The following is a 23,587-nucleotide window of genomic DNA, read 5'->3' as shown; positions in this document are numbered from 1 at the left end:
TGTAAATTCAATTTAAGGGGTGTAAAACATACATCTTTAGGAACATTTATCATGCTCATTCCAACTGCCAACCGTATCAAAATTTTGCGTTACCTGTTCAAAGGTTTGTTTTTTATTTTATTATCATTTGAAGGATGCTTTAATAAATTTAACGACCGTTTTCTACAAAATAAAATCAGAGGGTGTTTGCCTGGCAAAGAAGGAGTTCTTCGCAAAAAAGAACATTGTTCTCCCTTCCATCCCCAACATTCAAGTCATTAAAATGATGCAGTCGTTGGTCACTCGCAAATATGTGAAAGAAACCTTCAACTGGCAGATTTATTATTGGACTTTGACTGATGAAGGTATTGTATACCTTCGTGAATATCTTCACATCGACGAAAACGTCATCCCAGCAACATTGAAGCCAACAAAACAAGCATTCACCAGACCATTTGATGATGAGAGAAGAGCACGCAGATTTGGAGATCGTGAAGGATTCCGTCGCGATGGATACAAGAAGGATTCTGGAGATTTCAAACCATCATTTGTTTGATTAATTTTTTATTCTTCTATTTCACGTAAGTTTAACGTGTTTTAATGAACAATTCACTTTCAGAAACGTCAAGACGATGGACAACGTCGTGATGGTGGATACAGACGTGCAGAAGCAGGTTCAAGACCACGCGCATAATTCAAACATTACAGGAATGAGCATACAAAACACTTTCACACTTGAGAAGGTTGTTGAGAATTATGTTCTGAACTTCTTTTTCAAATCATTTGAAGGATAGAATATTTTATACAAATTTTCCAGACAATTTCTTTCATAAATAAGATTTTGATCGGGTTATTGCGCTCGCTTTGTTATTTGAAAGACGAATCATGTTGTTTGAAGAAGTTTATGATATTTGGCATCGCTCAAAATGGTTTTTGATTGAAATCTTTTGATTTTGTAAACCAAAATTCGATATGATAAATTGAAGTGTATTGGTAAGAAAAAAACGAAAAGTATTATTTTTGAAAAACGTTTTATTTTTGCAAAATTGAATCTTAACAAAGTAAAGTATGTAAAGATCAAAGAAAAAACAAACAGAAGGGATTGCAAGGTTCCAACTGAATGTTTCACAAAATTAAAAGAGCTTCCTTGAAAGGAATAAAGCCAGAATCCAATCCTGAATTTATTAAGAAATATCATGAATTTCTCAATAAGGTGTGTTGTAGAAAATAATTTTTTCTTTTTTATGAATTCCTCTTTTTAGAGGCGTAACAATGAGCTTTCAGCAGAAGAATCGATGAAAGAAACCGCTGAAATACTTCAAATAGCTTCTGATTGTGTTACAGCTTGGAATCTTCGCAGAGAATCTTTTATCACATTGAAAGAAGGTCTTTCAAATCTTGAAATTACAACAAAAATTCAAGGAGAATTGGATTTTACTCTTAAGGCAATCACAAGAAATCCAAAAATATATTGTCATTGGGAGTATCGTCGATTTCTGTTGCAAGACCTTCTTTCGTATTCAGATGAAACAACAACACAAATCATTCAAAGAATAATGAAAAAGGAATACCATCTTTGCTCCATGCTGTTGGATTTGGATGGAAGAAATTTTCATTGTTGGAATCATCGAAAATGGTTAAGTCTTCTCACAAAAGCTTCATTCGAAGATGAGATGAATTTTACTGAAGAGTTTCGTCAAAAAGATCCTGGAAACTACAGTGCTTTGCACTACCGTTCTGTTCTTTTAGCACAACACTGGAAAAACATATCTGTTGAACAGCTTACGATCGAACTTCTTTCTGGTTTGCTAAAAAGATCGCCTTTTGAAATTTCAAAATTGATTATTACTTTGTTATTGATAAAACAGAATTTGCATTTGTATCAAGAATGGCAAGGTTACTGCCTTCTTCAGAATCTCTGTGGCGTTTTGCGCTTTTTCTTGCTTCATTTGGCTCTTCGTCATTTTTGGTGCACTTGCGAAGATTGTGCAACGATATTTTGGATTGGTGCAGATTGGATATGAGTGAACGAAAATGTATTTACCTTTTTTTAATTGTTCGTTTTTAATTATTTCTATTTGACATTAAATTTTTATATTTGAAATATTTCTTCGGAAAAAAAATGAACACCTATTTTTATGAAACAACAAAACGTGTGCAGGGCCACTTCTATTGCTTGCTCTCTTTTCTCCTGCAATCGACAGCGGTGCGTCTCAAATAGCGGAAACATTTGTTCCTTCTTTCCAGACACACAATTTGGACAAAGGCCTGTTTGATTCTGGCAGTTCTATGGATTTTGATCGGTCGATGCATCAGCTTGCTCAGTTCGATCCATTTAGAACCACACTTTATTCATCTCTGTCTTCTCGCGCTTCACAGTTGTCTCATCTTTCCGATAATTCGGCTTCTTCTTCTTCTCCCTCTGCTTCTTCTTCTTCTTCCTCCTCACCTTTATCAATTCCATCCTCATCATCTTCCATCTCCTCTGCCTTCTCCAACCCAGCCATCTTCCACCGCATCGTCTCCTTCCTCTCGTCTGGCCTGTCCCCTCAGAACTGCCGGGGCGTCTCCCGCACTTCGCTCAGCAGCACCACGCACACATTGCACAGAGACCTCATCGCACTGAGTGGAGTGAGGAGAGAGTGGAGAATGAGGATGATGATGACGACAGCGATGGCAACGGCGATGGGGATGACTACCCAGTCCACTCAGCAGTTCAAAGCAGGCGGAGATCAGAAGGCTGGTGTTGAGGTGACGGTTCTGAATGATTCTTCATCATCATCTTCCTCTTCGTCCTCGTCCTCTTCCTCTTCCTCTAATTCCCACATCATCGAGTGGAACACCTTCGACATCCAGTCCTTTTTGAAGTCTCGTGTTGCGGTTGCACCGTCTGCAGTTGACGAGTCCTGTTCTGAAGTGCCAGAGCAGTCTGACTCGAAGGCGTGCCCTGTTCAGCAGAGCTTGTTCACAGATGCTATGAAGGGATTTGACGAATCTTCGCTCATTTCGACGATGAAGCTTTGCCCGAATATTGTTAAGTTTGCTATCATTCTTTCGTAAATTATACTCATTTTGTTCCTTTTCATTTATTTCTGTTCCATTTTGGATATTTCTAATTGTTTTCTTAGTCTTCTACTTCCCCGTTTATTCTTCCCTCTCCGCCCATCACCTCATTCCCCACTCCCCGAAGCCACACCAGTGGAAGAAGAAGTGGACTCCATGCTGACTCTTCTCTTCTCCTTCGCCATTCTCCCGCACAACACCCTCCGCTCCATCGCTCTCCCTGCCTATCCTTTCTCTCCCGACAGCTCCCTCCTCTCCACTCTGTTCGATGCCCAGCGCGAGTCTCTCTCAGACATCGCGTTTTCTGCACAGACGGCGGAGAATGCGGTGCTGTGGGACGAGGCAGACAGCCCCACACAGCAGAGTGAAGAGGCAGTGAAACATGAGAGGTATTTGCTGCCGGCATCGGTGTTTCCGTTGTTTGTGGGCGCTGCGTGTGGCTTTGATGAGGCTGTTAGATGTGTTTCTTATGAGGGGTGGAGAGAGAAGAAGCAGAAACTTGGGATGAATGAGGTAAAAGAAGAAGGAGAAAAGGAGGAAAAAGAAGAGGAAAGCGATGAAAATGAGGAAGATGATTTGTTTGGCGAAGATGATGTGTTGATGCCGTGTGATTTTGCGTCGTTTCAAGGAATGGAATGCGATGGGGTGGGTGATGATGAAGAGGAGAAGCAGAAAGACAGAGTGAAAGAAGCCATTGCACATGCATTGGATTCAGCTTCATCTTCAACAAGTGCAGCTGACGATGACTACGAGCCACTTGTGGAGAAAGAGCACGAAGCCGACGACTCGTCTAGCGAAAGCAGCGCAGCCAGTTCAAATGAGAGTGAAAAATGTGAAGCAGATGGAGGATTTGTGGCGAAGAAGATTGTGTTTGCTGAGGCGCGTGTGAAGGAGTCGTCTCTGGATGGCCTGCCGAGCCACATGTTCCACCCTCCAGAGCCACGCACAAGCCCTGTGCCACAATACCTTCCCCGGCTCTCTTCTCTTGCCTTCAACGCTGTCAGCGTGATCCCTCCTCCTTCTTTGTCGTTCCTGCTGTCCTCGTTCTTGCCGGCGCAGCTGACGCGGCTGTCGCTTTGCTACCCGCTCAAGCGAAGCACATTGAGCAGCTCTGGTTCAAATGGCGAGGCGGTGTTTGTGTACCCTCCCTTGTCTCAGTCACTCAACAATGAGATGCTGACATTCATTGCATACACACTGCCCTCGCTTTTGTGCTTTGAGTGTGCCAATTGCGATGGGATTGACGATGAAGGCGTTTGCAGTCTGCTTGGAGTGATGAGTCCGTCAGAAATGAAAGAGCAGAATTCTTCTTGTTCTTTAGCTGCTGCTACTGCTGTTGCTGCTAATGCCAAGAAATGCTCGCTCAATTCGCTTATTCTCAGAAACTGTCCGAATGTCCATGGGAATGAGTGGCTGTGGGTGGACAAAGCAAAACGTGCTGATTCAGCAAATGAGGATATGCCAAAGCCAACTTCAATGAGATTGACTTATCTGGACGTGTCGAATTGTGCATTGTTTGAAGGGAACAATGAAACAAAGATAGAAGATTATGCTGTGTGTCTTAATGAGAAGTTTCCTGAGATTCGCTTTTTGAGCCTCCATCGCTCGTTTGCGGGGTGGCTGAGGAAAAACAGAGAAGAAGGGCAGCAGCAGCACATTCAGCGTGAGCTTCGTCGGATGCTTGCAGCTTATCCTTCTCTGTCACATTTGGATATATCAGGGCTTGACTGTCGATACTTCTGGAGTTCTTCTTCTGAATCTTCTTCTGAATCTTCTTTGGCACTACCAACCACTCATCTCCAGTGTTTGCGCACCGATGTATTTATTAGCAGTGATTCTGACTGTTTGAATGGGCTTGTCACATTCTTGTCTTCTCTTCAGTCTCTGAGCGAGCTGGCACTCACTTTGAAGCCTGATCCTCTATCAGAACAGCCAGACGAGGCCAAAATGCGAAATTTGCTCTCTTCTTTAGTTGATTCCATCCCAAAAACTGTTGAAAAACTTCATATTTCTGGTGGTTTAATGAATTTCTCTTCTTCTCCTTTAAATGAGCATGCTGATTTGCCTTCAGCTCCATCTTTCCCTCATTTAACTCATCTGTCTCTTGACTTATCACTTTTCGACACCCTTTTTGCCAGTCATATTCATTCATCGTCTTCTTCTTCTTCTGTTTTATCTCAAATGCTTCCTTCGATTACAAGTCTTACTTTGCTTATTAATCCAAATGAGTACAGAGCATCATCATCATCTTCTTCTTCTTCTTCTTCTTCTTCATCCTCCTCCTCCTCACATTGCGATTCTGAAGCAGCCATTGCTTCGTTTGAAGCTTTGCCTCTTCTCCCACATTTGAGCGCGATTGCGTTTTTGCTACCTTCTCTTTCTTCATTCATTCTTGTTAATAAAAACTATCCATTAAAGCGTTCCATTCTTCCTGTTGACTGCAAACGTCAAACTGTTCCATTCGCTGCTGCTCTGTCAACACACGCTGCTCTCTCTTCTCTCACATTTGTTGGATGGTCATTTATGTCTTTAACTTCGTTCGTTATTCCAACAGATTTTCCACTTTCACGTTTGAGAGTTTTCTTTATATAATTTATTTTTGTTTATTTCATTTTTATGTATTTTTAAAAAAGATAAGTATTCTTTTGGTTAATTCAATTTGTTGTTTTTAAATATAGTTCGTCATTTTATAATAATTCACAATTTTGAAATGACAATAAAATTTTGTTTATTTCAACTCAAATTTTTGATGAAGAAATTTATTTCAAGAATCATGGGGTAGATCAAACCAATTTATTTGAAAACAATTATCCAATGCTACTTTTTTCATTTTTCGTTGGTCTATTTTGTGTTCATTGTTTCACTCAACCACATCCCCAATTAAAGCCTCCATATCTTCAAAATCTGGATGATGGAACAGATGATTGGATAATTGGTGGTTCAGCAACAATTTCAGAGAAAAATATCAGACTTACACCGCTTGATAAAGGGAAATATGGAAGTGTTTGGCATAATATACCAAATAATCTTCAGAATTGGGAAATGAACTTTGAGTTCTTTGTATGTTTTCTTTTTTTCTCATTTTTTATCAATTCTTTTTAATTCAGATTGGTCAAGGAAGTCGCAGCGGAGGCGGTTTGCATATTATTAATTAAGTATTTCAGAAAGTTTTTGACATTTTACCAAATGTTTTCAGACGGAATGGCATTCTGGTATGTTGAAAAGCCAAATAGCCCAGGAAGCGTATATGGTTCACAGGATAAATGGAAGGGACTCAGCGTTATATTTGATACATATGATAACGATCACAGAGGGTATTTTTTTATAGGCTTCTTTTGATTCTTTTCAATTTTTCTTTGCATTGTAATTAAAATTTTGAAAATAAAGAAATAATCCGTATATATTGGTATGTTTCAATATTTTTAATCTCAGTTTTCATAAAACTTCTTTAGGCTATCGTAAATGACGGAACTCTTTCATATGATCATGACAATGATGGAATTACTCAACTGCTTGGAGGAGGCCAATGCCAGTTCAGAAATCCAGGTACAGCAGCACGTGCCAGAGTTGTGTACGAAAACAAAACTCTGATGGTCCAAATAGACAATGGGATGCGAGGATCAGGAGTGAAGATTCCTTCAGATTGGGAACAAGGTGTTGGAGATAATATTTCAGAACAATTGGGAGTCGTTAATCCTCTAATCCAACTGAAGTCAACAGCCTTTCAAACTGTCATGATTGTGCATGAAATTGAGCTCCCAACAGGGTATCACTTTGGCTTCACAGCAGCAACGGGAGATGTTACTGATGTCCATGAGATCAACCAAGCTTATGTGACTGAAGTGATCCATCACATCCCCAAAAGAACAGATGCTGTGCCAACAAAAGCTGATGATCTGTCTGCAGAAAATCCCAAAGAAAGCAAGCTCAGAGGCTTTCCTCTGCTCAACTGGAATACCCCCATACGCTCTTCATTGGTTTGTTGACTTGATCTCATTGTACAGAAATTATTACTCACAAATTCATTTTTTTAACTGAATTATGTTCATTTGTCTATTTCTCTTCTTTTATTATCAATCACAAAGGGGCAAAGCTCACAACAAAACTCATCTCAACCAGCAGCTGCGCCTCATGAAGAAGCTCCTCAGCAGACTCAGCCACCACAACAACCACCACAGCAGCAACCGCAAGCAGATGCTGCACCGGCTTCTGCCCAGCCGCAAACGAATAAGCCTGACCAAACACCTCAAAATCCTCAACCTTCCCAACCTACACAACCTACACAACCCTCACAACCTTCACAAGCACCGCAAAGTCCTCAAGTAGAAGAATTGAAGAATCCTCAACAACAATCCACATCAACTCCATCTTCCCCCACTCCACAGCAAGCTCAACCTCAGACGCCTCAGACTCAGCCCGCCAAGCCAGAAGCCTCCGACAAAGCGCTGAATGATGCTGCCAGCTCAATTGCAGCTCTCCAGAAAAAGATAGATGCATTGGAGAGTGCAATTGCTGACAAAGAAAGGCTGCTTCAGAGAATGGTGCAGCAAGCGCCGCAATCGTCTCAAAATCCTCAGTCTCAACAGACAGCAAATGTGGCGATGACAAGAGCACAGTTCATTCAGAATGCTGAAATGTTGAAGAAGACGATCGAGGAGAAGAAGAAAGCGCTGGAAGCAGAGCTCACGGCTAAGCTGAAGTCGTCTATTTCCTCTGCAGTTTCATCGTCTCTTACTTCGTTTATTGCATCGAACACGTTTGCGCCAAACACGACAGCTCAAAGTAAAGACAAAGTTGTTTCTTACAAAGCTTTTGAGGAAAAAGTTACAAAGTTGTGCGTCAGCTCAGTTGAAGCCAAAAATAAGGAGATTAAAACTGCAGTTGATGCCATTTTGGATGGTACAAGAGGGTCATTGAGAAAGTCGATGGACTCACAGATGAAGATTCTCAACAGCGCAGTGGAGGATGAAATGAGCAAAGCTATAAAGGATACGGAAGAAAAGAATGCAGAGCTTCAGAAGTCTTTGAACAGTTTGCTTGCTGCCACTGAAGGCGATGGGAAAAAATCGAAGTTGGGGCGCAATCTTTTCTATACCATCATAAGCTGCGAGGTGCTTGTGGCAGTTTATCTTCTGGCTCATACAAGGAAGAGGGATAAGCACATTCGCTCGCTAAGCAGGTGAAATTATATCTCTTTTCTGTTGTTTTAGTTTTGAAGTGTGTTGTCTTGTAGTAAACATTTATTCATGCTGGTTAACAGAGAATTGTAGTGCTTACTGCTTTTATTTGTTCACTTGTTCTAATGACGAATAATCGAGAGTTGCGTGAAAATATTTTGGGTATACATTTTTTTTTCCTCTCTTTCACAAAAGAGTGAAAGAGAGATCATTTGAATTGATTCTGTTGAAATGTGAAAAAGAAAGAAAGAAATTTAAACAAAAAATACAAAGTGGTTGAGAAGTGAATCCACTTACAAAACAATATGAACATATAACATAATCAGGAGAGCATTCCATGCCCTTCAATCGAAAGCGGAGTGGCGCGTGGGATTTTGATGGTATTTCCAATGTGAGTGAGCTTCTTTGGTCCTTTCTTGTTGGTAACTTTGCTTAAAAGTGTTGAGCTTGTACTTTTTCCTCCCTTAAAAATTTGGATGAAGCATGTATTGAATTTATTTTTCAATAGAAAGCAAAATAATCTTTTCAATATTCGATGAAATATTAAAGAAAAACCTTTCTTGTTGGAATTTCTATATCTATGTCGCTTTCTGGTCGGATTGAAAAATTAAATGCCGAAGGCTTAGGCATGCGAGGCGTGTATCTAAATGTCGGATCTCCAGGCCTTGAAGTTCTAAGCATTGTGGTAATAGAAATGTTCAAAATAAAAACAAAATAAAAGTTGTATCATGTTAAAAAGAAAGAAAGAAAGAAAGAAAGAAAGAAAGAAATTTTTATTCAAAATGAGCTTTAAAATTCATAATGCATATTGTCCACAACAAACTTTGCCAATTCATCTAAATGGGCTTCCAATCTTTTCCTGTTTTCTGACTCTTTTGAGCGTGGTCTAACAATTTGGTCAAAAATCGAATGAATTACAATGTCCAGAATTTAGAATTTGACAGTCAGCAAATCAAATGTCGGGAAAGGAAAAGAAGATAAGGAATTGGAAAAAAATATCAAAATATAAATTTGCAGCAAACATTGCAGGTGGAAGTGAATTCTTTTTCTCTTCATGACTATCTTTCTTGAACGTGTCAAATAAACCAAACGCAGATCTCGCCCATCTCTGTGGAAATATATTTTAAAATTATATTTTTTAAGAAATACTCAATCGATTGCTATAAAAATGTTCACACCTTCCATATTCTCTCTGCAAGCTGACGATTTTCGGCCGTTTCACGAGGATAATTAGCCAAAGTACGAACGGAAATACCGATCTGTGTTTCTCTCAGAAGTTCTTTATCAACAATCATTCCATCTAACGCCTGTAGTATTCCACGCCGCACGGCAGAATTTGGAAGTGTTCCGTCAGGATTAGCTGTTATCCAAAAATTCGCTTCTCTCAGAAATCCACCTGACAAAAGTGATTCTTTGTACTTTTGAATGGACGTGATGTCTGCCAAACGGGGAAGGAGCTTCATTCTATTTAAAGCAGGTTCTTTATTAATATTTGCTTGATGATCTTTAATTGTTGCTTCGTTCATCTCTTTTAAAAAAGTTTGAATCTTTAAGGAAATATTTAACAAAAAACGTTAATAACGCAAAAATAATCTCAATTATCGAACTTCCTTTTCTATTTGATCTGTTGAAAGCTCATCTTTTTGTTTTCTTCCTTTTTTGCGCAGTTGTTCAGTGACAGCATCAAGATCATCCATATCTGTAAAATCTCCTCCAATTTCTGAATCCTTTTCTAGACGTCCATTGTGCTGTGAAATGTAAGGTGATTGCATTGGTGTTGATTGCTGATATGAATCTTGAGGTCGACGTTTTGAAGGAACGGTTATAAATGGGTTGTTCCGTTCGTTATCGATATCTTGATCCAATGGTGGATATTCTACATCTTCTTCTTCTTCTTCAACATTGTCATGTGATTTAATGTCATTTTGTTGTGGTGCATGTTCACTTATTTGAGCAGTCTGTTCGCTGAAATCGTTGTGGGCAATATCTTCATCTGGAGTTGGAGTTAATTCAAGTTCAGGTTCGTCAGGAACATCTGGACCTAAACTTTCTGACTTGTATAATCTTTTTCGAGATGAAGAATATGACATAGCTTAATAACAATAGAAAAAATCAACAATAATTATAACGGAATATAAATTACATATACAGTGATCATCCTTTAGATAATTTTGATGAGTTATGTTTGCAAACGAATATAGCTTAAACATATAACAAATACTATTTGTTCCATGGGCATTTCAATTCATTTCATGATTGTTGGAATATTGAGATTTTTTTTTAGATTCATTGTTGATTTTCACATTTTGAAAATGTATTTTACCGTGAATTAGTTTTTTTCAAAGATAAAAAGGTTAAAGCACAATGAAAATTTTCAAATAAAGAAGCTGCATGATCTTTAGAAATTTTCAGGTTCAATACGAATATTTCAAAAACCATTCTTGTACCATTTATCAAACAAAATTGAAAAACTTATCTATCAAATTATTGAAAATTTATTTTAATTAAACAAAAAAATTTTTAATGATAAATTGGCTTGGCTGAAAGTTTTAAAAAGTGAAGAAAATATAATTTTCAGTTAATGTTCGTCAAAGTGATGAAAAATTGAACCTCTATTATTTATTATACAGTGAGTGTTAATAATGGTGGATATTTTCAATAACTGTGGACAGTGGAATTATCTCAACAACCATTGATCGTTGCATTTTGACAATAAACCCAATTATTCCCTCATTGAATATGAACTAATGATACGAATGTCAATGAAGCAACTTGCTCTTCAGAATTCAGAAAAATACATTTTCTATTTATGGAGAAACCTGGAGAAAAAAGATAAAAGAATTTCTACGAAGAGAAAAATTTTCATTTTCCACATTATAGGATGCAAGTTGTTTCATTGACATTCGTATCATTAGTTCATATTCAATGAGGGAATAATTGGGTTTTTTGTCAAAATGCAACGATCAATGGTTGTTGAGATAATTCCACTGTCCACAGTTATTGAAAGTGTCCACAAATATTAACACTCAATATATTGCGATATTCAAAAAAATTGTGTTTGAAAAAAAATGGGGGAAAATATTTTTCTTCAGGCTTTTTCAATGAAAAATTATGCACTTTTCATGACTTTTTTGGATCGAAAAACGGAAAAAAAATGTGTTCATTTTTTGATAAATTCAAAATATTGGAAAACTTAATGTTTTGATATCAACGATACCTGCTTACGGATATGAAAACCAAATCTATTTTGAAATCTGAGTAAGTGAAATAAAGTTATGAGTGAAACAAAATATTTGTGTTTTGTGCAAAAAAAAAAGCTTGAAAGTCTGTATTTTCCCCGATATGGACTTTTTTTTTCGTTTTTTATTTCGTTGTTATTCTATATTAACTCGTTCGCAAAAAAAACTTTTTTGAATGTTGAAATTCACGTTTTATCCTGCAATTTTTTGTCTTGAATGTAAACTGTATCATTTTGACGGTAAAAATTCTCAATTCGAATAAAAATTTGTGAAGTTAATAAAATAATAAAATAAAAGGATCTTTTTTTTCACTCTCAAAATTATTATAATCCTTTTAAGTTTCTGAAATGAATATATATATATTTGATTACAAATAAAAACACTTGTTAGAATTATCTCAAAATACTTGCTTAAACATGAAAAACTTAAAGTAACAAAATAAATATGAACACATTAATATTATGTTTGAATAAATATCTATAAAGAGGACTAGAGATCACATTTGGAAAGAAAGAAATGAATACCGATGTTAGTTTGAAACTCAAAGCATAAATTTTAAATTGTAATACATTTTCCAACTCAAAAATATAAACAAAAAAAAGAAATTTTCTTTTACGGGTGATGAATAAATTAAGAATGAATATTAAACAAAAATGAAAATATTAAAACAATAAAAAATAAAATCCAAAAAAGTGAAACAATAACAAAAAAACCACAAATAATATTAAGCATTTAAATATAAATACAACATTTAAAATAAGTCTTTAGAAAAATAAAACGTTGCAACGATAATTTAATTTATAAAAATACAAAACAATCAAAAACTTCCATCCTGATTTTTAGAATGGTGGAAATATGTTTTCTATCATAGGAATAACAAAAACAAGAATACAGCATACGATAATTTACCAATTATAATTCATTGAAAAAATAGTTGCATCTCTTCAATCAAAATTTTCTCATTTATTACAGATTAATTATCATACCAAAATTACAAAAAACTGGTTGAACAACTTCCTTCACTTTCAACGCTTTCGCTTTTGGATTCGCCACAAAACCTGGCTGAGTAGTCAAAATCAATTGCATCTGATGCTGTTAGTTTGACTGCATCTGCAGGAAAATGTCGAATGAATTCACGTTTAAGATCGATGAGCGTTGGCCTTAAGCAGCCTTTTCCTTCAAAACACGATCGAATGCAGCCGAAATACGATGTCTGCTCAACCTTTTCGATGAAAGGTCTTTCCCCGTTCTTAATTTTTTCCCCAGCTATTACTGCCTCATACTCTCCAAATGGGATATCAAGCGTCAGACATTCCCACAGCATCATTCCTATCGAAAACACAACCGTCTTTTTCGTTGCTTGCTTCTTTGTTCCATTCATCAGTTCAGGCGCCTTCCACCTCATGCACTCTGTCCTGTTGTCTTCTTCGTCTTCAAAGGCAGACGATGGCAGCGAATCTCTGCTATTCTTATTCACATACGAGCCATCAGATGAAGATGTGATTATCGTTGAGTTTGACGAAATAGATGAAGAATCTGAATCTGATGAACAGTCAGAGTGCATCGCAACGCAGATCACCATGTGTTCGGAGAACAGTACAATGAGAGGACTCAGATTGGCAAGAGAAGAAAGAGGGTTTTCCATTTCGTCAAAGGAGTGGAGTGCAAGATTAGCTACCCAGAACAGGATTTGAGCAGCTGTCATTTCCCTCTCCTCCAAAGTGCCAATTGCCATCTCCTTCTTGGCATTCCTTCCATGAAGCAGCATGAACAGCGAATCCCTCAAGTCCACAATCAGCTTTTCGTGAGGCACCGAACATGCCATCGCATCCACCAGATTCGACATGGATGAAGTGGTTGGACAAAGATCCTCCCCACGAACAAATGTTGTGTCTGTGTCTGAAGTGTCTGTGGTAGAAGTGGATGAAATTGATGGTGAAGGAGTTCGCTTTCTGGTCTCTTCCTCTTCTTCAACCTTCTCTAATGCCCATTCAGGAATCTTGTCTGAATCTCTCCCCAGAATGTATTCTGTCGAACCACTCTCAGATAGAAGATGCTCGGATGACTCCGAATGTCCCAAGCTTTTCTCATACACCCTCTTCTTTATCTTATCCTCATTCTTCTTCTCTGCCTCTCTCTCTGCTCTTCGCCATTGCTCCTCCGGTGACATCTCCATCGTCACCATTTCAAACGCCTTCAGATCCTTTTTGATGTTATCATTTACAATCTCTTTAAGATCTTTGTTCTCGTTCTTTGTCTTCCTCCATCGAATCGTCACGATAATAGATACAATCAAAACAATAAAAAGAACAATAGCCATTATAATTACAATTAGCAACCAATAAGATTTTTCTTTATTTCCACCTTCGACTATTCTTTCGTCTCCATTTACCTGATGTTCACTTTTGTTCTTCAAGATAAATGAATTCGTTGATGAAGGAGATTCTTTATTCCCAAACAAAATATTAACGCTCACTTCCATTTCATCTCCACAGCTGCTGATTAGATCTTTTGCCCCTCTTCCTTCAATTTCTCTTTCGGATAAAAATCCATTTGAATCAAAATCATGCTTTTCAATCTCTTTCTCTTCTCCTTTTCTCTTCACAACAGATAATGACAGATTGCATGGAACAAGAAGCAATCCTTTAAATGTCAGCTTCATTCTATCTGTCTCTTCTTTTGCTTCCACACTCTCCAGAACTGGAATAAAGAATGATGAATCCCTTTCAGAAGCAATCCCTTCAAAACTGCACCCATCATTCAACATCCAAAGGGAGGTATTTCTCTCCCATCCATCTCCTCCTTTCAAACTCACCACATTCAATATTCCTGAATTTGAACAAATAATGTTTCTTCTCAATGATGGATATCCTTCAATTGATGGATTATTATTCAAAAATTCTCCTTTTTCAATTATCACATTTCCTCCACTCATTGTTATTCCACCTTCTGGTGAATTCGAGATTGCTGTATCTTTCATCATCACAGAACTCTTCACAACATCCACAAGAGATCCAGACCAACTGCACATCTCTTCTTCTTCTGTATTTGAATTCTTTTCATTTTTTTTATATGAATTCGCATCAAAAATGCAACTGTCCATTTTCACATCCAAGCAATCCTCTAATTTCATCAATTTCTCTTTTGTTGTCTGTGAACCTACTCCACCAATTGTGCAATTAGTCAACTGCATCGTCTTTTTCATTGTCAAGCAAGATATCAATGATTCTCCATTTCCTTCTGCTGAAATGTTTTCTGTTTTGAAATCCTTGATTGCTAATTGTCCACATTCAATAATATCTATCAGAGATGTTTTTATTGTTGAATTATAAATTGTTAATGAATCAATGACTGATGGAAGTTGTGATGAAAGATACAAAACTGATTCACGAAGTATTAGATATTTCACTTTGCATTCCATAAGTTGTAATTCTCCTTTTTCCATATTGATAATATGAAATGGAATGCCAGCAAAAGCAATATTTCCTTCTTTATTAGATTGTTTTGAACTGAATGAGCAATTCATTATCTCAAGAATCCCACCATCTGATGATATCAGTGATTCATGAGAAGAGATGAAATTCGAATCAAACAAAAAGTTCGCTCTCAACAATGAGACTGTTTCTCTTGTTGAAATCAAAGAATCCTTTGTTTTTTCAATACTTGATTTCACTTCAACTTTACAATTTTCTCTACTCTTCGAACTCAGACTCATTTCTTCCAGATTTATTTCTCTTCCAATCACACTCTCTTCAACAATGAATATTTGGCTCACATATTCAGATGTCAGATGCATCAACCCATGGTCAATCGAATAGCATGGAAGAGCATTTGTTCCACATTGCTTGTCATTGGCTCCATTCACGATACTCACAATGATTGTGTCGCTATGATGTATCGTCACAAAATCAATCAGATTTGTATCGTTTGTGTGATCACACTCATCTCTCCCATATATCGCTTTGTTAAGATTGAAGTGTTCTTCATGAAGATCAAATTGAAATTGAGTTTCATTGATCTGTGACGTAATGTTGAAGCATTCAACGAAAATATCATTCCCCACTCTTGCCTCGTTGTTTCTGAACTTCATACCCACAAATGAAAAATTCAATTCTCCTCTTTCCTTTGTTGCCAAATACACCCCTCCTCCTTTCCCATTGGTGCAGCTGCAATGGCTGATTGTTGAGTCAATCACCTTCATTGATCCAGAAGTTCCCAACGTGAAGAATATTGCCCCTCCTTTTTCACTTTCTTCCGCTTTGCCTTCTGTGATGTTGCTCGAATTCACAATCAAACAAATCTTTTTCTCACTCTTTGATTCCAAAATGCTTGCTCCATTATCATTTCTCTTCACTCCTGAAAATGATGATTTCTCAATCTCTATATTAATTCCTTCGTCACCTCCTTCATTAATCTTCAATCCCAGTTCAGATTTCTTGATTGATAAAACACATCCTTTGCTTTCATTTAACGAATCCACTCGAACATTCACCAAATGGACTGAAACTCCAGCATCGTGAATTACAAAAATACTGTTTCCAACATTGCATGATTCAATCGACAAATCATTAAATTCCACACTGCCTCCAATCGCATCCACAAATACACAATCAAATCCATTGTTCATTCCTGCTTCTGAATGGAATGAACATCCAGTTATCGCCAATTCTCCATTTTTGTTTGAAATAATTGTTTTGGCTGAATTGTCAAATCCAGATACCAGTTGTAGTTGGATATTTGTCAACTCAAGGTGATTATAATTTTCCATGAAATATTCCAGTTGATTTTTAACTGCCTTTTCAAAATTCAATATTGATTTCACATTCTCTTCTCCCATCTTCTCATCCTTTTTGATTTGATAATTGTTCATATTGAATGAATCTCGAATAACAGTTGATCCTGATATTTGAATTGTTTTCTTTTCATCTCCATCCTTCACATTTCCCATCCCTTTCCACATCGTTTCACATGGTTCTTCCTCACTTCCACAACGCGCCACATCAAATCCACTCGATGAGATAAATATCTCAGTTGAGCTGAATGGAATCAGAAACATGAACAGATCTTTTTTTGAATGAAAATCATCACTCCCTACAAACAGAGTTTTATCACTGATCATTGACGAATAATTAAAGTTGAATGAGTCATTTGTCACACTTTCGTTCAAATCAGTTGTTGAAATGAACATGTTCTTTCCAAATTCTGCTTTATTCTGATCAAATATCAAATTTCCTGATAACTCAAACTTTGCTTCTGCATCTGCTAGAGAAAGAAATATCCCTCCTCCTTTCCCTTCACTTCCACTCGTTGAGGGTGCAGTACACTTTTCAAATCTTGTTGATGATACATACAGTTCAGATGGATTCTCCAATGAAACTGACAGTCCTCCCCCTCCTTTTCCATTCTCACTCACCTCACACACAAGGAATGTGCAATTCTCAATTCTCATTGTGTTTCTGCTCCTATCTTCATTTGAATCAACATGAACGCATCCACCGTCTCCTGCTCCTCTTGAGATGTTCTCAAATGAGGTGTTCTTCAATGTGATCGATGAGCATTTCTCGATCTGAATTACTCCACAACTCTGCAGAATGGAATTTGAAATCGAACTGTTCTTGATTGTTGCTGAGCTGCTTGTTGCAATCTCAATCAACCCTTTTGCTCCATTTGACGTTATTAGATTCATAATCACCTCATCCATCAGGCATTCTCCGCTCCCATTCACAACAATCATACTTCCCACAAATCTCACTTCTCCAACACTTCCTCCACATTTCATCCCAATAATCTCCACATTCCCTCCACTCGCACTCACAAACAAATAATTCACTGTTTCAAGTCCACTTCCCATCTTTATTCCACAGTCATCAAATTTCAATGTCCCTCCTGAAGAATGAACAAATGATGATCGACCCCCGATTGATTCTCCAAATTCAAACAATATCCCTGTCAATGTTGATGAAACACTGTTCATCACCAATGCTTCTTGTGTTTTTGTTCCTGTTGCCTCCACTCTCAATCCAATGTTTTTATTGCTCGAATCAATCTCATATGACTGTTTATTCAACTGCACTTCTTCATCAAATGAAAATGTGTTTGCCAGTCTAATCACTCTCTTTGAATTAGGATATCGATATTCGCTCGCTTCTTCAATTGTTCGGCATGGGTAATCTTCATATCCACACAGTCTGAATTCACTTCCTTGTTCTTCCCCACTCACATATACTGGTGATGAAAATGTTCGAAGAAACAAAACAAGTGGAACAATCAGCTCTCCCTGGTTTCTTTCTCTTCCACAAAGTTCATTCAAGTCTGCAACTTTAATTCCAATTTCTGGATTGAATCCAACTGAAGTGCTGTTGATAACAGCTGATAAATCCTGTGCTTCCACAAACACATTTTTCCCTCCCATTGTTGCAGCACAACTATCAAAACTCACTGATGTGATCTCAAAGTCAAATGAGTCATCAGTTAGATACAGCATCATCCCTCCTCCATATCCACTGCACTTGCATTGATTGAACGAAGTTGTTCCTCCGCTGTATGATATTGAATTTCCAATTCGAGCTGTGCTTGTCGAAGACGCCAACTCAACCTTTATACCCCCTCCATTCCCATTTTCGCATTCACATCCTTCCATTGTTGTATTCCACACCACAAATGTCTCTCCAGCCTTCACACTTTTTACCATCACCACACCATCACCCACTTTTCTGTTCACATTTCGAACTGTCACATTAGCCAGTGCTGCTTCACCTTGTGTTAATCCTGCTGATGATGGTTCGACAAACAAAGGCTGTGATAATTTTATGTTTTTTATCTCCACATCACTCATCATCAGCTGATTTAGTGCCACAACAAACACAGATGCAGATATTTCGCTTTCTTCTGATATTGATGAATTGATCAATACATCCTCCAGCAAAAGAGTCCCGCTCCCCACAGACGCCACAAACACACTCGGCGATGGGCTTCTTATAGCGTTGTGATCGATCCCGACATGCCCCACTTCTAACTGCCCATTTGTCACACTGAACAGCGTTGCCGATGAAGAAGTTAGAGATTTCGTCCCAATTACACACACTTCCCTCCCTTTTCCCCAAATTCTTATCTTCTTCGAGTTTATTTCAATTGTTGCCTCTTCATTTCTATGATTCCCTTTCATCAGAGTGACCACTAATAACGTTTGTGTTGCGCTCTGACAGGCTGCAATACCAATGGCACTGCATGCACTTGACTCATCCAATCCACACAGATTATCTTCACGACCGCCACTCACAGTTACAAATCGATTGAGAATCCCTCTCTTTACCCAATCCTTTTTCATTGTTTGGTCAAATGTCCAGGCACCTGGATTTGAAAAGTTGTATGCATAGCACACTCTCTTGTCATCTGTGTTTGTTGTGTAGCATTCATAGAATGGATTTTTTGAAGTTAAGAAGACACTGTATTGATCATGATACATAACATCATGTCCGGAAGGGGTGCTGTAAGAACATTTGCACCCGTGGAAGAAAAGGAAATAACAATAAATTCCATTATCAGGAGCGTTTGTTTTATCGAAATGAAACCAAAACCCTCCACCAGTTGACAATGCAGAACATGAAATAAACTGAATGTTCATCATTTTAAATGCAACAGGAACATATCGACAATACAAACCTCCACCAAAATTACTTGTAACCGAACATGAAGTGAAACTACAGTCAAACACATATCCATTTTCTCTTTCCACGTTTTCTATTTCCAGACACTCTGATTCAGACATATCGAAATTGTCCAATCTCAACCCTCCCCCATCGTGGTGTGCCTTGCAATTCTGGAATTCACATCTGCTGACAAGGGCACATAAACTTATGTCGCAAGCATACACACCTCCCCCGCCATATGTTTGTGCCGTGCACGAATTAAACACATTGCCCACAATCTCAATCGATTTGATTCCATGACACATGATTGCTCCCCCATGGTAATATGCGGTGCAATCATTGAATGAACAATGCGAAACTGAAAGTTCTCCTGAATTGAGGTTATACATGCAGATGGCCCCTCCACTCGATATTCCATCTGAGTATGAGTTTTCTTTTCCTGTTGTCTTTGATCCGTTCCACTCGCACCAAGTGAATGAATTAGCTCCATTTTCTGTTTCGTTCCGTCTCCCTGGATTCAACTTTACATCTGAAGTTCCTTCACATTTCACATTCTTTGTCCGACAACACCCAACAAAGGATGTATTTGAGGCAGTTAAAGAGGCCAAGGGATTGTTGAGGGAAGGAACAATCCCGCCATCATATGCATCACAAACAGACGAAAATGAGCACCCACTCATCAGAAACATTCTTTGGTCCAACCCTTCACGCAGATGTGTTGATTTCAGTGGATTTGTGGAGATGTTGAAGAATTCTAATTGGGAAAGAGATGTAAAATGCGATGAAATGAATGGGGCTGAAGACACACAAAATGAAGAGAAACGAGAAGAACAAACAGAAACATGACGTTTCTCAGATATCTCTCCTTCCGTTGCTTTTGAAGAGAAAAGTGAAGGAAATATCTGCTCAGTTGAAGTTGAAGTTGAAGACGATCTGAGGGAAATGTTGGTAAATGATCCACAGCTCTCACAAAAATCAAAGGGGGATGTCTTTCTCTCAACTCCAATTACACATCCACTCACCTCAACAAAACTTCCATCCGATGCCCTGAGCACACTCTCCCCACCCATTTCCCTCAATCCCAATGAATTCAGTTTCAGTGATGAATTGACCCCAACAACACTTCCCTCAACCCCACTCCCACCACACACACCCCCCTTTCCCCACATTTTCCACTCATCACAAAAACTCCATTGTTGGACTTTCCCAATCTCTCCACTTCCTTCATTCCATTGTTTTGTGCATTTCTTCATCATTCTCTCTTCTTTCCAGGTCACTCTTGCTCCACATTCTTTTCCTTCAACATGTGTGTCAAATAAATTGCTATCTCCAATTTTGGCATTTTGAGCCTTCTCTCGCCATGTGCCTTCAGGATAATCCAATTCTCCTTCTTTCGCTGATTTCTCAACAAATCCTGCTCCATCACTTTTAGCACCACTGCACACACACCCCACACTAATTATCCACACACAATAAAATATTCCTGACAGCCCCAATATCATACCTCTCCAACTGTTATCTTTTCTTTTTTCAATCACAGACTAATATGGGCACTTCAATTTTCAAAAAACATTCGAATTTCGTTGAATATCATATTGTTATATGAAAATAAGTATTATTCTTTGTTATTTTTCATTTTCAATTTGATCAAATAAATAATAGTAAATATTTATATATCTTTATTTGATGTTCTGATTTCAGCCATCACTCTCCGTGCAGCGATATCTGCCTCTGAGATGAAACAACATATGATTTAGAGAATATAATTTTGTTGGCTATGTTATAATGAGAAATGGTATCTGGGAAATAAATGAATGTTGTGAAGATTGATGAAAACAGATGAATAGAAGAGGTATGAGCGATGGAAGTTTTGTGATTCTGAACAACATTTAAACGTATGCCTTTTGGTGGATTTTTTGTGTTGTTTTTATTTGAAGTAACTTTTGATGTTTTGAAAGAAATGATTGTTTTTGCTTCGATTGGCTGAAATGAATTGTTTTCACAGAAGGGATGGAATGTGCGGCACAAGGTTATATGAGCATTTGGGTTGGATTTTTGATGTGTCTCTCTTGCAGAAAGAGATGGAATTTCAGTTCAAGAGAAAGAGGCCAAAATGTGAAATGAGTGAAAATGGATATTTATTATTGAGACAAGGGAGCAGCAGGATATGATGCAAATTGCAACTGGTGTGCGTTTATCTCTGTTTTATTCGAATATTTTCATGAAAATACTTTTTTTGTTCATATTCTATCATTTGATAGGAACATGGAAGTTATTTGGAAAATGACCAATAGATTTTGTTTGTCGGAAGAATTTGTTTTGGAGAAAGGAAGAAGGGGAAATGAGGAAGAATAATCAGGTTGAAGTTAAATTTTTTGATTGGAACATTATTGAAGAGGAGAAGGACAAACAACATTGATGATTAAGGAGCACTGAACGCAACAAGTGCGATGTAACAAATATATTGTCTTTTGTTTTTGTGAAGCAATATTCATTGGCATTATTTTCGAAGAGAAAAGATCCTGGAGGGAAAGCAAAATGAGCAAATTGGACGAGAGAGAAAAAAAAAGAAAGAAATAGAAATATGAGAATCATTAAATCCAAAGATAAAGATGAGTTAAAAAAATAAATGAAATGAAATGAAGGATACCATTGAACTGGAGAAGTATTTCTCCTTATAACTGGCCGCAAATATAATCCTCATTCTTTCACAATCTTCAAAGATCTATTGTTTTCAGGGGAAATGCATCAAATTCAATATTTCTCATCTTTCCTTCTTCTTCTTCTTCTTCTTCTTCTTCTTCTTCAACATCACCTTCATCATCATCATCTTCTTCTTCTTCCATTCCTGATCCTGATTCTTCGTCTGACTGCACTTTTAAAGCTGCTTATAAAATCTTTGAGCGATTTAGGCTCAAAGATATCAAAAAAAGAAGAAGGGAAAAAACAACAACAACGACGACCACGACGACGACAAAGAAGATGATGACGACGTAGAGTTCGGAAAAGACGAAAAAGGCGAAAAAAACGAAAAAGACGAAGATGAATCGCAAGAAGAAAAAGATGGAGATTGCGAAGAAAAAGAAAGGAAAAGGAAAAGGAAAAGATGTTGAAAAAGAAAAAGGAACAGAAGAAGGAAAAGATAAGGAAGAATCGTCGCATTCCTCTCCTTCATCCCAAGCAGATGAGACTCCGATGAGTTTAGCGAGATTTTTTGTGGCGATGGAGGAAATGGAGGGGATAACCAGGCAGCAAAAGGACATTGTCCTGAAGACTGGAGGGAAGTATGATCCAAAACTTGTTGGGGCGGCTGTGAAAACAATTAAATACATTTGGAAACGAATGGGAAAGTTCAAAGCGAATTTGGATGAATTCAAAAAGTTCAAATAATAAAAACAGAAGAAAAAAAGAAAGAAAAACAGATTTCAAAATATTTGAACATTAACATTCAATTTTTTTTTTTTTTACAATGAAAAAGTGACCTTCTTTTTTGTGAGACTTTTTTTCTTTGATATATTTGTTCTGATGAAAGCTGCCTTTCCTCTATTCATTTTTCCTTTAATATTGACTTGCTTCCAATTGGTGGCTGTGTCATATTGCTATTGTGTTTGTATTTTTTATTTCACTTTTATCATGCAATTTCCATTTCTAACAAGAAAGGATTATTCCATGAAATCATGAAACATGTTTGAGAACATATGAAAAAACAGTAACCTCATTCTATTTGGGATATAATTGATTGCGCATATCTTCTGGTTCTCTTTTCATCAGAAGAGAATGAGATTAATGGAAATGAATCATAAAGGTGAACGCTCTTTTTCTTCTTTTTCACTTTATGTGAGTAACAAAACTGTTCTAAAGACCATTGCCATTGTTAAAGAATGGAACGACTTCAAAAAATTTATTTATAAAATGAAAATAAAAATGAAAATAAAAAGAAAAAGAAAAAAACTTTAAAAAACCGAAAATTGTTCACAAAATTATAAAAAATCATAAACAATTATCAATAAAGAAGAATGGCTGAAGCATTTTGTAGTTGCACGCACACACAAAAAAAATAAATGAGCTAGATTTTTTCAAAACAAAAAAATGCTTTTGAAGAAAATGCAACAACCATCCTAAACGAAACACAATTGAATAGGAAGTACAATAAATATAAATAGCACGCACATGTTGATTTAATGTTTTTTTAACTCCAAATACATAGAATCACAAATTCTATCATTCATATTCCAAATATTGAGTTCTTTTCTTCTTCTATTTTCCTCTATTCGGTTGTACTCTACATCCTCAGTGGTGTCATTCACCCCGGCACTTATAATTATTAGGATTATCGCTGGCGCAATAAACACAAAAACCAATGAAACTAAATCAACAGGAATAAGCGCAACTGCAATTGATTTAATAATACCATCCATCCACAATGCAAACAAAATTTGCACAATTTCAGCAACCACGTTCAGGATGCATATTGCATAAC

General features: G+C 37.3%; 5 protein-coding genes across 5 annotated transcripts; 3 read left to right on the top strand and 2 right to left on the bottom strand.

Annotated features, from left to right (window-relative positions):
* Window positions 1–24: 24 nt before the first annotated feature.
* Window positions 25–1,004, top strand: MONOS_180 (putative 40S ribosomal protein S10-1). Its single transcript, XM_067870976.1, has 4 exons — window positions 25–103; window positions 180–529; window positions 599–722; window positions 774–1,004. The coding sequence occupies exons 1-3, from the start codon at window positions 52–54 to the stop codon at window positions 671–673; spliced, it is 477 nt and encodes a 158-aa protein (XP_067728114.1). The 5' UTR covers window positions 25–51; the 3' UTR covers window positions 674–722; window positions 774–1,004.
* Window positions 1,005–1,274: 270 nt separating this feature from the next.
* On the top strand, window positions 1,275–8,225 carry MONOS_179 (putative Lectin ERGIC-53; the record flags this gene model as incomplete). The annotated part of the gene is made up of 10 exons (XM_067870865.1): window positions 1,275–1,782; window positions 1,848–2,015; window positions 2,141–3,017; window positions 3,108–5,619; window positions 5,929–6,045; window positions 6,150–6,177; window positions 6,239–6,356; window positions 6,430–6,448; window positions 6,495–7,019; window positions 7,128–8,225. 10 exons carry the CDS (start codon window positions 1,275–1,277, stop codon window positions 8,223–8,225), a joined length of 5,970 nt encoding a protein of 1,989 aa, XP_067728113.1.
* Window positions 8,226–8,371: 146 nt separating this feature from the next.
* Window positions 8,372–10,360, bottom strand: MONOS_178 (putative Protein IWS1 like protein). The gene is made up of 6 exons (XM_067870754.1): window positions 9,827–10,360; window positions 9,398–9,766; window positions 9,242–9,327; window positions 9,043–9,105; window positions 8,775–8,892; window positions 8,372–8,682 (listed from the first exon to the last, which is right to left on the bottom strand). The coding sequence occupies exons 1-6, from the start codon at window positions 10,307–10,309 to the stop codon at window positions 8,542–8,544; spliced, it is 1,260 nt and encodes a 419-aa protein (XP_067728112.1). The 5' UTR covers window positions 10,310–10,360; the 3' UTR covers window positions 8,372–8,541.
* Window positions 10,361–12,449: 2,089 nt separating this feature from the next.
* Window positions 12,450–20,609, bottom strand: MONOS_177 (uncharacterized protein; the record flags this gene model as incomplete). The annotated part of the gene is made up of 1 exon (XM_067870644.1): window positions 12,450–20,609. The coding sequence occupies one exon, from the start codon at window positions 20,607–20,609 to the stop codon at window positions 12,450–12,452; it is 8,160 nt and encodes a 2,719-aa protein (XP_067728111.1).
* Window positions 20,610–22,149: 1,540 nt separating this feature from the next.
* Window positions 22,150–22,497, top strand: MONOS_175 (uncharacterized protein; the record flags this gene model as incomplete). Its single annotated transcript, XM_067870425.1, has 1 exon — window positions 22,150–22,497. The coding sequence occupies one exon, from the start codon at window positions 22,150–22,152 to the stop codon at window positions 22,495–22,497; it is 348 nt and encodes a 115-aa protein (XP_067728110.1).
* Between the last annotated feature and the right edge of the window lie 1,090 nt (window positions 22,498–23,587).

The sequence above is a fragment of the Monocercomonoides exilis genome, assembly GCF_001643675.1.
Source record: "Monocercomonoides exilis strain PA203 chromosome Unknown scaffold20-1493094, whole genome shotgun sequence".
In the NCBI taxonomy this organism is placed as follows: domain Eukaryota; phylum Preaxostyla; order Oxymonadida; family Polymastigidae; genus Monocercomonoides; species Monocercomonoides exilis.
The sequence above is the reverse complement of the archived record's forward strand: the minus strand, read 5'-3'. Positions and strand labels throughout refer to the sequence as shown.